Source organism: Canis lupus, chromosome 2 (genome assembly GCF_003254725.2).
Source record: "Canis lupus dingo isolate Sandy chromosome 2, ASM325472v2, whole genome shotgun sequence".
Classification (NCBI taxonomy): Eukaryota; Metazoa; Chordata; class Mammalia; order Carnivora; family Canidae; genus Canis; species Canis lupus.
Window position 1 is genome coordinate 59,551,499 of NC_064244.1, and position 17,103 is coordinate 59,568,601.

Sequence of the window (17,103 nt, forward strand, 5' to 3'; positions counted from 1 at the left end):
TGAAACTGTTTACTAGCATTGCCTTTTTCTGTAAATATTACAAGCAGGGCCCTGAAGGAGAGACGTGTGAAAACAAAATGGCCTACCCTTGTCGCAGCTGGCTGAGCTAGCAGATCTGGGTTGGCCGAGACGCTGCAAGTCCCTGCGTTTCACTTATTCAGCCCAATAATACCTAGTCACCAGTCTTGAAGTCCCGTGTATGCTAGTTAATTAGACAATATTTAATTTGACTTAACATTTGTGTCAGCTTGGTGGAAGTGAGACTTTGTAATTAGGGAGTGCAGAGCGGCTTCCTGTCACCGTTCTGCACCCGTATTCTAAATTAAGGCACACTTTTGCAGTGTATTGTCACACTTGATGTGCTGGGTTCCCCCCGCCCCCCGCACTGTCTTTCATGCTTGACTAGTAACAAGGTGGCCCAGAATATACAACCAACAGCAAATGGACGCCGTCCCCCAGACGTAGCGGCCCAAAGTTTCTGCATGATTCACCCACCAGAAATAATTCCCTAGCTGAAGAGAATGTCAACAATTCTCCATGGAAGCTAAGATCACCAGCCTGCAAATGGGTATGATTTTTTTTTTCTTTTTGGTCTTTATTTGTACTGAGGTTAGATATGCACAGATTCTCAAAGCATCACATAGTCTAAATTTTGGGAAGAAAAATAGCAGTCTCCCCAGTTCCTCTTCCCCAGAGGCAACCACTTTCAGCTCTTGTGGCAGATTGTTTAGAAATTAATTTCACAGTGAGAAATAGCCTGTTTCGCTTTGCCTATTTTTGAATGTTCTATGAATGGAATCATATTGTTGTAACTTGCTCCTTTCACTTACCATTAAGGTATTCTTTTAAATTACTCCTTTTTTTAAGTCGAAGTGTAATTATGTACAATGCAATGCACAGATTTGAAATGTACAGTTCAATGAGTTTTAAATGAATGCACCCACCTCACTGTACACCCATCCAACTGTGGGGTATTTCCATTACCCCAGAAACTTCCCTGGTACACCTTTGCAGTTGATCCCCCTCCATGAAGCAATCGCTTTTTTTCTACCATCACAGACTCCATTTCCCTTCTCTAGAACATCTTTGATGGCATCATACAGTAGGTACTTTTTGCATCTGGCTGCTTTTGCTCAAAATGATGTTTTTAAGACTCATGCAGAAATCTATTCCTTTTAATGACTGAATGACGTTTCCACTGCAGAGTATACTATCATTGGTTTACAGATGTACTTGCTGATGACCATTCCCATTGTTTCCAGTCTTTTGCTATCGGCTTCTCTTTTATTACCCAATTGGAGAAGTTCTTGTATTTCTAGACAACCTGTCCTTTGTCAGAAATGGGCTTTGCAAAAATTTCTCCCCACCTGTATTTCGTCTTTTCTCCTGTGGTGTTGCTCAATGAGCACAAATTTAAAATTTTGATTATGTCCTATTCATGATTTTTTTACAAGAAGGGCTTTTTGTGTCCTGTCAAAGAAATCTTTGCCAACCATTAGATCATACGGATATTTTCCTATGTTTTCTTTGAGAAAACATTGAACTTTATGGTTTCAGATTTTACATTAAGGCCTGACACAACCTAAGTTTTGTGTATGGTGTGAGGTAGAAAGTAGGATCTTTTTCTTTCTTTCTTTCTTTTTTTTTTGTAATTTTTTAATGGATATACAATTATTCTAACGTGATCTGTGGCAAAAACTTTCCTTTCCCCAGTGGATGTGTGCACGTGTGTGTGTGTGTTTGTACATGTGCCTTTTATGAAAATCAACTGACCATATGTGTCGATCTCATTCAGGAATTTATTCTGCTTCATTGACTTGTTTATCTGTCTTTATGTAAACAGTATAGTGTCTTAATTATTGTGGTTTCATAGTAAGTCTGGAAAGCTCACAGTGTAAGTCTTCTAAATGTGTGCTTTATGTAAGGTTCTTTTTCCTATTCCTCCTTTTTTGCATTTTCATAGACATTTGCAATCAGTTTGTTAATTTCTACTAAAAGATTCATGAAATTTTCATTGGGATCACACTGACTCTATTGATCGATATGGGCAGAACTGACACTTCAGCAATATTAACTTTTCCAATCCCTAAGCATGTCACATGTCACATGGCTTATGGAGTAGGTTTTGGGATATGAGTCTTGCATATACTTCCTTAAATTTATTTTTGGGTAGTTTATGTTTTTCCTGTGATTGTAAATAAACTGCTTTCTGATTTTATCTTCTAATTGTTCACTGGTAAAGAAAATTGAAATATAATTAACATTTTACATATTGACCTTGATTCCTAAGACTTCACCAAATTTGCTTTCAGTTCTGGAACTTTGGACATTGAAATTTGGTAGATTTCTTAGAATGTTTTCTATATATATGATCATGTATATCTTTTCCAGTTTTGCTTTTTTTTTAATTTGTAAACTTTTTCAATTTTTCTCACATTTTTTTTTTTTTTACTAGCTAGTACCTTCAGTGTATTACTAAACAGAAGTGGAGACAGTGACTATCACTGTCACTATCATACCTCCTGAAGTAAGAAGCATTCAATATTTCCCCACTGAGTATGACATTAACTATCCTCCTTTTGCATATGCTCATTATCAGGCTGATGACATTCCTTTCATTTCCTAGTTTTTTGAGGGTTTTTTTCATGAATCGGTGTAGAATTTTGTCAAAATTTTTGCATCGACAAATTTTTTCTCTTGATTCTATTAATGTGGTGAATTACAACTATTGATTTTAAAATGCAAAACCAACCTTGCAATCCTGGCCTAAATTCCACTTCTTAGTAATATTTATCCCCATCATAAGATGCTGAATTTGATTTTTAAAATATTTTATTAAGGATTTTGTATATATTTACTCATGCACCATCTTGATCTCTGATTTTCTTTTCTTGTAATGTTTTTGTCAGGTTTCGGGAACAGGGTCATGCTGGCCTCCTAAACCAACTCAAATAGCATCTCCTTCTATATTCTCAGAGTTTGGGGTAAAGCTGATATTTGTGTTTCTCTTACAATTTTGATAGAATTTGTGAGTAAAAGCCATCTGGGCCCAGCTTTGCCTTGTCAAAAGGTTTTTAATTATGAATTCAATTTGAAAATACAAAATGAATTCTGTTTGCATTTTTCTGTTTCTTTTGTGCTGATGTTGGTAAGATGTTCTTTGCAAGGCATTTAACCACTTGTCCTAAGCTTTGAATATTTTAAAAGATTTCATCTATTTATTTGACAGGGAAGAGCACAAACAGAGGGAGTGGTAGGCAGGAGCAGAGGGAGAAGCAGGCTCCCTGCTGAGCAGGGAGCCCGATGTGGGGCTTGATCCCAGCACCCTAAGACCATAACCCGAGCAGAAGGCAGATGCCTAACTGACCGAGTCACCCAGGTACCCCTAAGCTTTGAATTTATAGGCATCCAATTATCAATGCTTTTGTCCTTTTTTTGAGAATTGAAACTCTTTTCATTATGTAATAAGCCCCTTTATTACTGGTGAAATTTCTTGTCTGAATCCAACTTTTTTTTCAAGATTTTATTTATTAATTTGAGAGAAAGAGAAAGAGCATGAACAAGGAGAGGGAGAGAGGGAGAGGAGGAAGCAGGGATCCCAGCATGAGGCTCGATCCCAAGACCCTGGGATCATGACCCAAGCCAAAGGCAGATGCTTAACTGACTGAGCCACCCAGGCACCCCTGAAGCCAGCTTTGATATTAATAAAGCTACTTCAGCTTTCTCTTGCGTAGTGTCTACAAGACATCTCTTTTTTTTTCTCCTAACCTGGGTCTTTATATTTAAGTTGGTGGTTCTAGAGGCAGCAGATAGTAGGCTCTTATTTCTTTATCTAATCTAACGATCTAAATTTTGATTAGTGTAGTTTACATCACATGTGACTATTGAATTAAAACCTATCATCTAACCAACTGTTTTCTATTTGCTCCTTTTGTTCTTTGTGTCTTTTCTCCATCCTGCTTGCCTCCTTTTTGATTAATTGAGCCCTGTTTATGATTCAATGTTATTTCCACCTTTGGATTCTCATGGACACCTCTGAAAAAAAATTTGGTAGCTACCTTTGAGGTTACCGTATATGTCTTATATAATTAAAATCTACATTCAAATAATATTCTGTTTCATGATGAGTGTAAGGACCCCAATACAGTCCTGAATGTCTTGCTCACATTCCTGTTTTATTGCTGCCACATACTTACTCTTACATATGCCATAAAAACACAAGACTACTATGTTTGCTATAGAGAGTTATCTTCCAGAACAGTTGAAAACAATAAAAACTGGATGTTGAACTTTATCTTTAGTTATTTCATTTCCAGGGTGCTCAGTTTCTTTGGGTTGTAGATTCCAAGATTTGGTCTGCTATTAGAGTCCTTCTGCCTGAAGCACTTCCTCTAACCTTATTTACAGCATGGGTCTGCAGGCAATGAATTCACTCAGGTGTGGTTTGAGTTTGTGTTCAGCAGTCTTTATTTCTCCTATGTTTTTTCTTTGAAAGACATTTTTGCTGGGTATAGGATTCAGATTTGACAGATTTTTATTCAATTACAGAGACATAATCCATTATCTTCTGGGTTGCATAGTTTCTGATGAGAGATCTGTGGTATTCTTATCTTTCATTTTTATTCTGCTATATCGAATGTTCTTTCTGTCCTGCCTGCCTTCATAATTTTCCCTTTGTCCCTAGTTTTCAGCAGTTTGAATATAATATGCCTTTGGTGTGGAGATTCTTATGGAAGGGTTGCATTTATTCTCCTTGGTATTCTTTCAGTGTCTTGGAATAGTTGTTTGATATCTGTCATTCATTTTTGAAGATTCTTACATATTAATTCTTATCATTTCTTCCTGGCATGCTAATTACACTTAGATCTTTTATGTATACGTATCTCTTGGATGCTCTGCTGTGTTTTGCCCTTCAAACTCCATCCTTCCCCACTGTTCTTCAAATCAATGCTGGGGCTGTTATGAATTTACTTTCCATATGTGTGAGCCTGACTAAAAAAAATTTTGTTGCTGGGACACCTGTTGCTGAGAGTCTGCCTTTGGCTCAGGGCATGATCCCAGAGGCTCAGGATTGAGTCCAACATGGGGCTTCCCCTGGAGAGCCTGCTTCTCCCTCTGCCTGTGTCTCTACCTCTCTCTGTGTGAATAAACAAATAAAATCTTTTAAAAAAGAGAAAATTTTGTTGCTGTCATCTCCTCTCTTCTTCTCCAAATCCCTGAAGATTCATCCTTTTAAAAGATCGTTTTCTGCCATTTTAGGAAGCTGAGTGAAAGTAGATGCATGTGTGCAGTCTGCCATCTTTACCAGAGGTCAGCTTTGAATTTCATTATTTAAATTAAACTTAAGCAGTGATAAGGATGAAATTTTCTATCATCTTTGGAATGAAATAATATATTATGTTTTATTTTCTCATTTTGAAAGACTTTTGCATCCTCAGAAATAAGAGAAAAAATCACAAATAATAATAGCTAACATTTATCATACATTCTACATGCCAGTGTTGTAAATGCCATTCTTGTACTAACTTAATCCTCACAGTGACATTCCAGTCTAGACAATCTTATTATACTCAGTTTTATAGTTGAGAATAAACTGAGGGGCAATTAGATTAAGTAATTTGTCTAAACATTCAGAAATAGAAAATGATAGAATTTGGTTTCTTAACCACTCTACACTGAGTGCCTTTAGCAGATGGGAAGATTAAGGCTTTTAGGTAATATATCTTTGCTTTTGGTCTCTGGAATTCTTCATGTACTACTGTTACCTCTCTAAGAGTCATAATCTATTAATCAGCAAGTACATATGCAGTGCCTATTATGTGACCCAACTTGTCCACTGGGGGTGTAAAGAACATAGCAGGGCTATTTCCTTCAGGGAGTTTACATTTCTCCAAAGAAAAGGGTCCCCAAAATATGAAAATAAGTTTTATAGTCCAGAGGGGTATCACCATTCAGGGAAAAAAGAAACCTCGATTTGATCTGGGTGCTCAGAAACTATGGGAACACATTAAAAACAATGACAATCATTCAAAAGTTTGCTCAGCCCCTAGATTATCCAGGGAGGTTTTCACCTTTCCTTTTACCTCTTTTTGCCCCCAAATTCTTTTTTTTTTTAATTTAATTTATTTATTTATGAAAGACACAGAGAAAGAAAGGCAGAGACATAGGCAGAATGGAGAAGCAGACTCCCTGGGGGGAGCCTGATGTGGGACTTGTTCCCAGGACCCTGGGATCACATCCTGAGCTGAAGGCAGATGCTCAATCACTGACCCATCCAAGTGTCCCTATTTTCCCTAAATTCTTTGCTGTTGTACTATGTATAAGTACTTCTTCTACAGAACAAAATAAGAGGATTGTTTACAAACTCAAAAGTTCTTTATAAAAGCTGAAAATGGAAAGAGTCTCAAATTCTTGGTCACACTCAAATTCTTGGTCTACACATGTATCACCTGGAAGAGATACACACACATACACACATGTACACACACTTTATCCCAACTATTTTCCTTCCCCCATCAGGATGGTTAACGGAGAATTACCATATCTTAATGGTATTCCCTAGTATTTCTTTAGTAACTGTGAGTAAATAAAGGGTGTAGCTGATACAATATTATCTTTAGATTGGCTAGTACAGTATCTGAGTCTTCAGAGGAACCTGACTAATATTCATGGTTTCACTGATTGAAGGAATGAAATGAAAGGAAGCCAAAGGTGAACCTTCTCATAAACAATAGTGATCATGAGTCTGTATTTTGATTTGAAGAGATTTTCCTCAAGCCTCATGCATCAGCATGTCTCAGGGAGAAAGGATGCTCTGTAGGATCAAGGGACTGTATTCATTCATAGTCATTGCCCCACACCCTTCCACTGCAGTGCAGTAGCTGGCAGATAGCAGATACTCAATAAATACTTGTTGGATGCAAAAATGAATCATTTGACAGTACCTACTTGGATGCTGGAAGAAGCCGATGTGCCACATAACAACCTATCCAAGGGAAAATTTCAGACAAAACTAAGAGTAACAACAGAATAAATTTTTAGGAAAAAATCTGACAAGGTAGTGGTCAGACCATCCACTTTGGGACCATGCAGATCTGGGATGTAGGACTGACTCTGCCACTTATGAGCTAGCTATGTGACCTCAGGAAAGTTGCCCAGCCTCTGCAAGTCTTCATCTCCCAATTTGTCCATGGAGGGCCATACCAGTATTTCATATTTGTTGTAATGATTAAGTCAAATATTCTACATCAGGAGCTTATGTTATGACCAACTGCCTTAAGTGCTCAACAAATGGTAAATAACTAGTTATTGTTACACAGCAATTTCAGAAGTGGAGACTATGGCCATTCAGATCTCTAGAGAATCTTGACAAAAATGGAAAAACCTAAAACAGAGGTGTCTACATCCTTCCTATGTTCCTCTTTTCTTGCTTGAGGAATTTTGAGTGACCTTCATTTGGCTGTATGGGTATGTGGAAAGGTACAGGATGGGACAGGAGTTAGAAATCCTTTCCACTTCTAGAGAAATGCCCTCTACCAAGGATTTATGCTGACAGGGCAACAGAGGCCCACCCTATCAGCTGAGAATGAAAACAGCTACAGACAATGGGATATGACACAGTAATGAGTTCTCATTTGTCAGGTGTCAGCTTGCTGATATGGTCTAAGGATATGGTGTTCAATAATTCTTAGAAATTGGTAATAACAATACCATTTACACAGCAGTTCTTCTTGCAGTTTGAAAGCACTTCCACACACACTATCTGTTTTAATTTCCACCACAATGCTACAAGGAACCTGAAATAAATACCACCACTCCCATTTTATGGATGAGTAAATACATTCTAAGAAGTGAAGTGACCAAGCCTCAGGCTACTCAGCTGCTCAATAATTGACCTAAGACTTGAACCCAAGTCCTCACTGTGGGTTCATTACTTTTTTTCCATGAAACTTTAGTAAGCTGTTTGCCTTACAGGATCCATCTATTTTGATTATGAAGTGTGCTTGCAAATGTACCAAGCCCTTAAGAATTTGTGTTTATAAAATCACTTAGTAATTGGTAGTATCAGCCTGTTTTTAAAATCTTATTTTCTTTTTGATCTAACAGGAAATGAAGTTTTTCTTCTGGATACACCAGATCTTTGATGATGCCAGTAAAGAAACATTCACACCCTTTGGTTAAAAGATGAAGCATGAGGCTGTGGTTATTTTAATCAGTTACTCCATGGAAGGTTGAAAGCTGCTAAGCAGAATGAATCTTACGACAGAGAGCAGTAGAGCTCAAGAAGGTGTATATAACCTTACCAGCAGTTGAGGTCTTGGTGGATGCTTCCTGATTATGGTGTCCTTTTCATCCTCAATTTATATTCCAAGTTGTTCCCTAGAATAAATCCCAATGTTTCTAATTAATGCACTGTCTTTGTTTTGAATGGAAAAGGGAAAATATGTTGATCCCCCTGTAGCAGCACAGGAAATATGCCTAAAACGGAATATCTTTCACCATCATGAATAACATTAGTCTTTACAGTTCTCCAGAGTAAATTATTATCGTATAGTTGGCTTCCTATTTATATAGATTGGCAGCATCCTTTGAGTTTCCAGGTGACAGGAATTCTCTCCAGAAGTCATTCTTAAGACTATTGTCAAACTCCTTAATGAAGAATTAGAAGCCAAAGTGGCTACGCTGTATGTACAACCGGTTGGCAACAAGCTGATCCTCTCCTTTCTGGATTCTTCAGAGAGGACTGACTGATAAAGCTATGAAGAGCTGTTGACCATGCCAAGTCTGCTGGTGTGAGGGCAACTGCTGTGCCACAGTCTATCCTGAGCCTGTCTTGTGTATTTCCAATTACTTAAGTATGTGATCCTTACATACCCATGTCCTCTGATGAGATGACATGGTGATCATGAGCGTGAGGATGTCACATGCACTGTGCTACATTCATTCTCTAAATAATCTCATTTTATTCCAACAACAATAATTTGAATTAGGAAGAAATGTTAACACTTTGCACATTTCAAAATGAGGGCTCAGATAGCTGATCTGCTTTGTCCAAGGTCACACAGCTATTAAATGGCAAAGTAGGGACCTGAACCTAGTTCTATCTACTCCCAACTCAATGCTTTCAACCATCACCCTCATCATCTCCACCAAGATAGCGACTTTCCTGTGGTAACTGCTAGATGCTGGAAAACATGGGCCTGAGAGAACTTTTAAATATGAAATTATAACTCTTTGCCCACTGAGATTCTTACTTTTAAAAACCCAGAGGAAGATTACATTAATATATTTACTTAATATTTATGTGCAATCTTTACATTTACAAAATGCTTTATAGTGTAACAGAATGGGCAGAAATTTTTGGGCATATAATTGTCTTTTCTTTCATATTCATTTATTCCTTTGATTTGTATAATATGTTCTCCACTTGGTCTTCTGAGATCATGTACAATGGTAACAAATTTTAAATAAGATTAATAAAAGATTATTTTGTATCACTCATAGGGAAAACTGACTAGGGCCATGCCTGTCTCCGTTCTTTATAAATGGTATGCAAAAGAGTATAATGCCATCCCCAGAATACTGTCTATAAGACCAGCTGTGCTTATTCATGGTGCTTTAAAAATATATTAAGCTCCTATTCCTCATTTATTCTGTGGTATTCACTTTCTGCCCTTCAGGTGGTTGAGGATCTCACCAGTTTGGATGAGGAAATAACTTTGGTGAGCATCATCTCAAGTAGCCATGCTATGCCCTTCTTTCATTGATCATCAAGCAAGAATCCTCAGCAGGAGCTTTCTTCCTGACAGTTCCCTCCGCCTGGAAATCTTTTCCCAGATGGTCACATAACTGCTGTGTTCAGTTTCTTCTGGCCTGAAATCAAGAGGCACCTTCTCCAAGAGGCCTGCCCCAACCCCAGATCCCAAAGAACCCCTTATCTGAGGTGTATTCTGGCATCTCTTTTATTTTCTCTTTAGCACATAGTACTTTGTGTTAAGAACCCTAGAGTTCCAGGGTTTGGTGAGAATAGATTTTAAAAATATGTCGATAGGCCAATATTGTGTCATTTTTAAATTGCCACCATCTGCTTTAAGATGAATCTTTAAGGAATCTCCGTAGCATAAAGTATTCTGAGGGCTTACGATACATTCCCTGTCTTTTTAAGGACCCAGGTCATTACTGAGGATGACATACAAATATGAGGCTGGGTCAAATGCCTATATGTGGTCAACTTACAGGTTTTAAATAACTTGTATGTGTAATCAGCTGATTAAAAGTTATTCTCAAAAAAAAAAAAAGATTGTCTCATCCCTGTATACATGTGTGCAAATATTAATTTTTTTCTTTAAAACTTGGAGGCAGGGGATCCCTGGGTGGCTCAGCGGTTTAGTGCCTGCCTTAGGCTCAGGGCGTGATCCGGGAGTCTCAGGATCAAGTCCCACATCAGGCTCCTGGCATGGAGCCTGCTTCTCCCTCTGCCTCTCTTTCTCTCTTCCTCTGCCTCCCTCTCTCTCTCTCTCTCTCTCTCTCTCTCTCATCTTTCATGAATCAATAAAACCTTAAAAAAAAAAAAAAAAACTTGGAGGCAGAAGTGCTTCAGTCAAGTGTGGTTAGATCAGGGCAAGGGCACCAGGGTGGCTCAGTCAGTTAAGTGTCTGACTCTTGGTTTCAAGGCTCAAGCCATGATGTCAGGATCGTGAGGTTGAGCCCCACATCACACTCTGCATTCAGCACAGAGTCGGCTTGAGTTTCTTTCTCCCTCTTCCTCTGCTCCTGCCCCCTCATCAAATCAACCTATAAATCTTAAAAAAAAAAAAGAAAAAAGTCAGAGCAGTCCTGTACTGGGGCAGGGGCCTGCAGGGGGTACAGGCAGACTGTTTAAATGTTTCTCAACTCAGGCTGCACATTATTGATAATGTTATATCCTACCAACGAGGACCAATCAAATTCTGACCTCAGGGTGAGCTCAGGCGCTAGTATGTTTTCCTGAATCACAGGGAGGGGTGAAAACCACTGCGGGTCAACAGACGGCCAGCAGCTGTTCTTGAGGAAAGTGAGCAACAGTTGTTGACCTCTGCTTTGCCCAGGCCCTCAGGTACAGGTGCCCGATTCCCGTTCAGCTCAGAATCCCTGTGTCCACATCGCCATGGTTTCTAGAACTAGTCTTTCACACCATGTTCCGATGAGCCTAGTGGTGCTGTCACTTCACCCTCCCCTTGGGCCTGGTCTTCAATTTCCTGATTGCTCTTCGACTACCTTCCTGGTTTCTCAGCCCGCTGGTACGTAGTCAGGCACAGACCTGCCAACCTCTTCCTCTTGGAGTCAGGCCCTGTTCCCCGTGCCCCAAGCCACCAACTGGGGTCCTGCTTCAAATGGGTAGGGTGACCTAAATCACAGTGGTGTCCCTCCCGACTCATCACAGCCTGGCACCTCTTGCCACCACCAAATCCTCTGACAGATCCATCACCTTGAACGTAGACCCCTGAACAAGACCTTTGGATTCACAAAGAAATGCGTTCACCTCATTAGCAGTCACATGGCAAGGGGAGGTGTGAGGGATGGGGACCATTAGTGAGATCAGTCCACCATGGGTAGGAGGCAAACAGAGGAGGTGCTGATGGAGCATTTCTGGAAAGAAGCGAACATCATACAGACATCAGCTACACAGGGAGTTTACTTTGACCTGGAGTGAATATAAGGTGTGACACAGTGACAGTGGTGATCACATGGCTGTGAAGTGTCCAAAATTTGGCAACTCAGTGGGGCATGAGAAAGGTGTGCAAACCACTTAGACAGGTCACTAGTGAAAACCACAGAGTGCCGCTCAAAGGCATGAACCTGAGGAGACGGTGGGCTTGGGTTAGATTCTGTCCAGGACCGGTAGGTCCACACTACAAAGCAGCCTTCTCCCAGGGAAGCAGGGAAGCCAGGGCTACTGCAACCGCAGCCAGGGTTGTGGGAAGCCTATACACCCAGTTGTTCTAGGCACCCTGGGTTCATCACCTGGCTTCCAGCACAGGGGCTTCAGCTCCCAACCTCCTCTTCTCCAGGCACCTGGGTGCATTGCATTTCCCTGACCCTTTGAAATGTGAGAGGAAGTGTCACGTATCACTTCCTTGTGGAAGCAATCAAGAGCTACTGCTATTTTGTTGTCACCATTGGCCCCTGTAGCCCGCCCCGACCAGACGATGAACCATCAGCCTCATGTTCAGATGGTTTCATCAAAAGATGGTGGAGCCTTGGGTCTCTGAGTGACTATATACAGCTCAGCCACCTGCTGGCCCACACTGGACAGATGGCATGAAAAAGATATGAACCTTTCTTGTGCTAAGCCACAGAGCGGCAGAGGGTGTTTATGGTTGCAGCAGAGCCTAGCTTATCCTGACCAATTTGAGGACTTGCTGCATGAATGTGTCCTTGCATGAATTCTCTAGAACTTCAACGTTTACCTCTAGCCTGGTAAAGTAGTGAAAGCAGGTCTTTTCTTTTTTCTTTTCTTTTCCTTTTTTCTTTTCTTTCTTTTTTTCATCACCGAGAGAGGGAAAGAGTTTCTGGCCTCACCTTCCTGTGCTCGTGTAAGTGGGTGGAGGCAAAGGGAAGAAGAATGAAAGAGGACTGCTGCTGGCGTCTTATTCACTGCCGTGCATGCAGTCAACCTGTAGAACAGCCTGGCTAGAGGATTTTCATTTTTATATTACAGATGAAGGAGAGCTCAAGATAGGTTAAGTCATTTGCCTAAAAATCCCATAGCTGGGACCAGAACCCAAGCCCATCTGACTTCATAATCTGTGTTCTTTTCCCACAGCATAAACATACAAGGAGTGAGCTTTTAACTCCTTCTAGCCTGTTCGTATTTTTCTCCTACCCATAATCTCTTTAAAATAATCTTTAGTTAGGTCAATCTACTATTCAAAGCTATTATTCTTAGAATTATGTTCTTCTTTCATTCCACCCAGATTTGTTTTTACTGATCTTTGACACCCGAGGTGCTACAAATCTGTGTGTTTGTTTAAACTCCAATCAAACACACTCGTGTTTGTTTTAAGTTGGAATATCACCGCCAGCATATCTGGAAACGCCTCCTCAGCAGCTTCAGGTTTTAAGAAATGTGAGGGTTGCTCTTTGTGGCGAGGCTCTAGGAGGAGAGAGTGGGATGAGACAGAGGAGGAACAGGTTTATTTGTGCAAAGGGGAAAAATGAAGGTTTACTCAATTAACAGAGACCTTTTGGTACGTGGGATCTTCTCAGCTGCCAATCTGTGACCCTTAGAAATGTTATGAGGCATTTACTTCCCGCTGGGCCTCACCAAAAAAGTCAGATGAAATCACGGTGCAGACCCGCAACTCACCCCCTCCGTGCACATGGGATGGTTCACTTGGCTTTGAAAGTGCAGCCAAGCTGCTTCGTTCAGACGTCGGCGGAGGGCAAGACTCGGCCTGCCTTCTCTGACTCCTGACATGACTTCTCGATGGAGAGCCAGGATTTTTCTCAAGTGTAACAATATTAATTATCAAGTCACTTTAAAACACGTGTGATGTATGTGTGCATTTATTTCACAGGAATGGTATAAAGATTAAATACTTAATGAATCCATTTTTCATATCAAGGATATATTTGCCCTACGCCTAAATATATCTCTCCCTTCTGTTTCTCATGAGAAATATAGCTATCTTTATTATGTAATCAGTAATATATCATTCCTTCTAAGCAGGATCTAATTTTAGCAACATGATGAATGGCCCAGGAATGTACTCCACTGCCCTCTGCAGAAAGGAATATATATCAGACCTGCTCAGGTGTGTGTCATTTCTTTATATCGAGAGCTTTCTGCTCCCCAAGTGGCAGCCCGGGTTTTTCTGGCTGAAAGCCCCAAGTTCTGTCTCCGTTTCGGTTCGCGCAGGCACCGTTAGGAAACGACCATGTGTGAACAATAACCAGGTTTGCTAGCTCCAGCCAATGAGGGATGTGGCTCTCTTGAGCCTGGGTTTATTGCACCAGCTAGAAAATGACCCACTGGGGTTTTTTTCCTCCTTCAATTCATTTCTGAGCAGCAACTGCTTGCAGAGGACTACCCCCAAGTCCCCAACCACCAACTCCCATTTTTTTCCCATTTTGTCTTTAAACAGAGAAATTTCTTTAAAATGCAGGAATCATTCCACTTTGACTAGCACGATAAGGAATCAGTATCTTCTTTTTTTTCTTGAGCTCCAAGGAGAAAATGTTCATTTTTCTTCCGTGCTACTTGTGAGTTTTCTGGCTGCTTCTGAACATTCATCACAGGTACCTGCACCCCACATCTTGATAAAACTTTAATTTTAAAATGATGTTGAGGGCACAGCCCCCGGGTGGCTCAGTCGGCTGTGCATCTGCCTTCCGCTCAGGTCATGATCCCAGGATCCTGCAGTGGAGACCCCAGTCAGGCCTCCTGCTCAGTGGGGAGTCTGTGTCTCCCTCTCCCTCTTCCCCTCCCCCTCCCTCTCCCCCCTGCTCATGCTCTCTCTCTCTCTCTCTCTCTCTCTCTCTCTCGCTCTCTCTCAAATAAGTAAAATCTTTTAAAAAATAAAATGACGTTGAATTCGTTTTTAATTCACCTGTAAGAGAGGCAAAGCAGTACTTTATTCTCATTTTGCAGCTGTGAAGATTGAGGCTTGGGCAGATTAAAATGTGACTCATTAAAATTTTAAGATATGGCCCTGTAAGGACCCAAACCTATGACTCCCTATCATGCTACTGACTATGCCTAATATTTAATGGTTTATATACAAGATGGAAGATGAACTTTAGGAGTGTTTTTTTGTTTTGTTTTGTTTTGTTTTGTTTTTTGCAAAAATTGTATATGTAAAACTCTGAAGTTCTTTGGGCAATTACTATATTTTTTTATCCTAAGACGTCATTTTTTTCCCCTCATATTCATGCCTCTGAACCTGGGATACACCCTACAGCCAATAGGGAATCATAATCTAATTGGCAATTATTTTTCTTTCTTAGTGGTCACAGCAGACTGATCCCTAAAACGTCCCAATCTTCACCCCCTCTTCATCTCCTTGGCCTTTGCAATGTTGCTTTGTAACAGGTCAATTTCCTTACGTCTTGAAAACGGATTGGTCTCATCTTTACTTATTTCTGTAGAGGGCGCTATGGTGCCCTACCTATTCCCCTTTGCTCTTACCCACTTCAGCCTGCCTGATTTCCAGAAGCACCTGCATTTCCTTGCCTGAGGCCATCTCTGGCTGCCAAAGCTCTCTTTGCCTGCTGTGATGGTTTAAAAATATGTTCACAGTTTCTTTGACACTCCTCCCTCCTCTCCTCTTGAATGTGGGCCAGACTTCATGACTTGACTCGCTTCTGTCAAATGAAATGTGGTGGAAATGACAATGTGATTTTGAAAACTGGGTCATAAAAGGCACTGTGGCCATGCTCTGTCTTGGATCACTCACTTTGGCATAAGCCATATGTTTTGTCATGAGGACCCTAGAGTTGTCCAATGGGAGAGTCTACAGGGAGAGGAATTGAGGCTTCCAGCCAAAAGCCAGCACTGGCTAGCCAGCTGTGTGAGTGGGTTATCTTAGATCCTCCACCCTTAGTGAAGTCTTCAGATAACTAAAGTCCTGCCAATTTTCACTGCAACCTCAAGGGGAAGAATCAACCAGCTAAGCTATTCCAAAATCCTTAACCCCCACAGAGGATATGAGATCATAAACGTGTACCATTATATTAAGCCACTAAGTTTTGGGATAATGTATTGCTCAATACAGAAATAAACCCATCCATGTGGCAGGCTGGAGATGGTGGCAGATTACCTCTTGACAGCATTCCTCAACCAGTGACAACAGTAGGTTGTATAAATACCTCAGCTTCCTTACCCCTTTGGGTAGGATAACTGAACTCCCCGAGTTTCCCCAGGATTAAGTTCCAGTTGCCCAGAATAATAAATGACTTGATAATACCCATTATTGGCCATTTTCCCTTCTCTTTCTAACTTCCTCACTTCCCTACTGGTGTTTCCCTCATTTTCCGTATTAAATACCTGCTCTCAAGTTCTTAGCTCAGAATTGCCTCTTTTGGAGAGAGTAGGAATGCAAACTAGGGCAATTCCACATAACAAGTTGCCAAGTCCCATGCATTTTCCTTTAAAATTCTTTTTCCATGGAGGCAGTTCAATAGCACCAACCTGAGCTGATGCACAGATACATGAATGAACAGGAGTGCCTGGGTGGCTCGGTTGGTTAAGCATCTGATTCTTGATTTTAATTCAAGTCATGATCTCTGGGTTGTAGGATCAAGCCTCATCCAGTTGTGCTCAGCAAGAAATCTGCTTCTTTCCCTCACCCTCTGCCCCTCTCCCCACTTGGATTTTTGTGCAGTCTCTCTTTCTAAGATAAATAAGGGAATCTTAAAAAAAAATTTTTTTAATGAATGAATGGATAATTAATTAATTAATTAAGCAAACAGCAACAAAAAATTCCTTCCACTTCACACATATATAGATATGTGGGTGAACATATCCCCCCTCCCCAATTTTTAACACAATTTCAAACTTAAAAACAAAAAAGAAAACCTACAAGTGTCAGAAACAGACAAGATACTGAGCTGCCATGATAAGAGAGAGGTGAAATGAAAATGTGCCCATGTGAATCAATAGGACAGAGAAGCCTCAGCAGCTGAAGCTTGAAGCACTATGAGCAGGATCGTGTAGGCCTGAGTAGGCCCCATGAGTGCCAGGAACAGGAACCAGGCTACATGCATGAAGCCAGGGGTCCTGAAGAGCTATTCTAGTATCTTCTGAGTCAGGGACTAGTGAAACCATCCACAAGTCTCAGGGAATAGTAGGGAAGCTTACAAGGCCATGTGAGTAGTAGAAATCATCCCCCCAAAATAGAGATTCGTGCCACAATGGTGTAAGGCCTGGTACTATTACTCAGGTATCTCAAAATTAGAATTTTCCTAAAATCTTGTCCAGAATTGGTAAATGTAAAAATACTCAGAGGGATGCTCTAGAGCACATGAAACTTCCATAGACTCCCCTTTCTCTGTCATCTCCATAAAGAAGAGTTTACAGAAAGAAAAAATGAGAAAAGAAACAAAATGAAAAGAAAAAAGAAA

General features: G+C 40.5%; 1 protein-coding gene and 2 long non-coding RNA genes across 16 annotated transcripts in view; 2 read left to right on the plus strand and 1 right to left on the minus strand.

The window, feature by feature from the left end:
• Positions 1-10,293, plus strand: part of LOC112659995 (uncharacterized) — a 60,658-nt gene extending 50,365 nt beyond the window's left edge. For 5 of the 8 annotated variants that reach the window (XR_007407381.1, XR_004813938.2, XM_025447282.3 and 2 more), the window contains one exon: positions 8,107-8,408. Coding sequence is in view for 3 of the 8 variants with exons in the window: in XM_025447282.3 (XP_025303067.3) it covers positions 8,107-8,181 (75 nt within the window). In the remaining 5 variants the exon portion in view is untranslated. Of the gene's footprint in view, positions 1-8,106; positions 8,409-9,680 lie in introns of those variants that run through there. The other 3 variants (XR_007407378.1, XR_007407380.1, XR_004813930.2) reach the window with 2 other exon arrangements.
• Positions 1-11,134, minus strand: part of LOC118354038 (uncharacterized) — a 53,551-nt gene extending 42,417 nt beyond the window's left edge. For 3 of the 4 annotated variants that reach the window (XR_004813941.2, XR_004813942.2, XR_004813943.2), the window contains exons 1-2: positions 10,955-11,134; positions 8,304-8,379 (exon numbers count right to left, since the gene is read on the minus strand). This is a non-coding gene — a long non-coding RNA (uncharacterized LOC118354038). The remainder of the gene's footprint in view (positions 1-8,303; positions 8,380-10,954) is intronic. The other variant, XR_004813940.2, reaches the window with a different exon arrangement.
• A 38-nt stretch (positions 11,135-11,172) lies between these two features.
• LOC112659996 (uncharacterized) overlaps positions 11,173-17,103 on the plus strand; it is a 43,844-nt gene continuing 37,913 nt past the window's right edge. For 3 of the 4 annotated variants that reach the window (XR_003136634.3, XR_003136635.3, XR_003136633.3), the window contains exon 1: positions 11,173-11,279. This is a non-coding gene — a long non-coding RNA (uncharacterized LOC112659996). Of the gene's footprint in view, positions 11,280-13,711; positions 13,797-17,103 lie in introns of all 4 variants that reach the window. The other variant, XR_004813945.2, reaches the window with a different exon arrangement.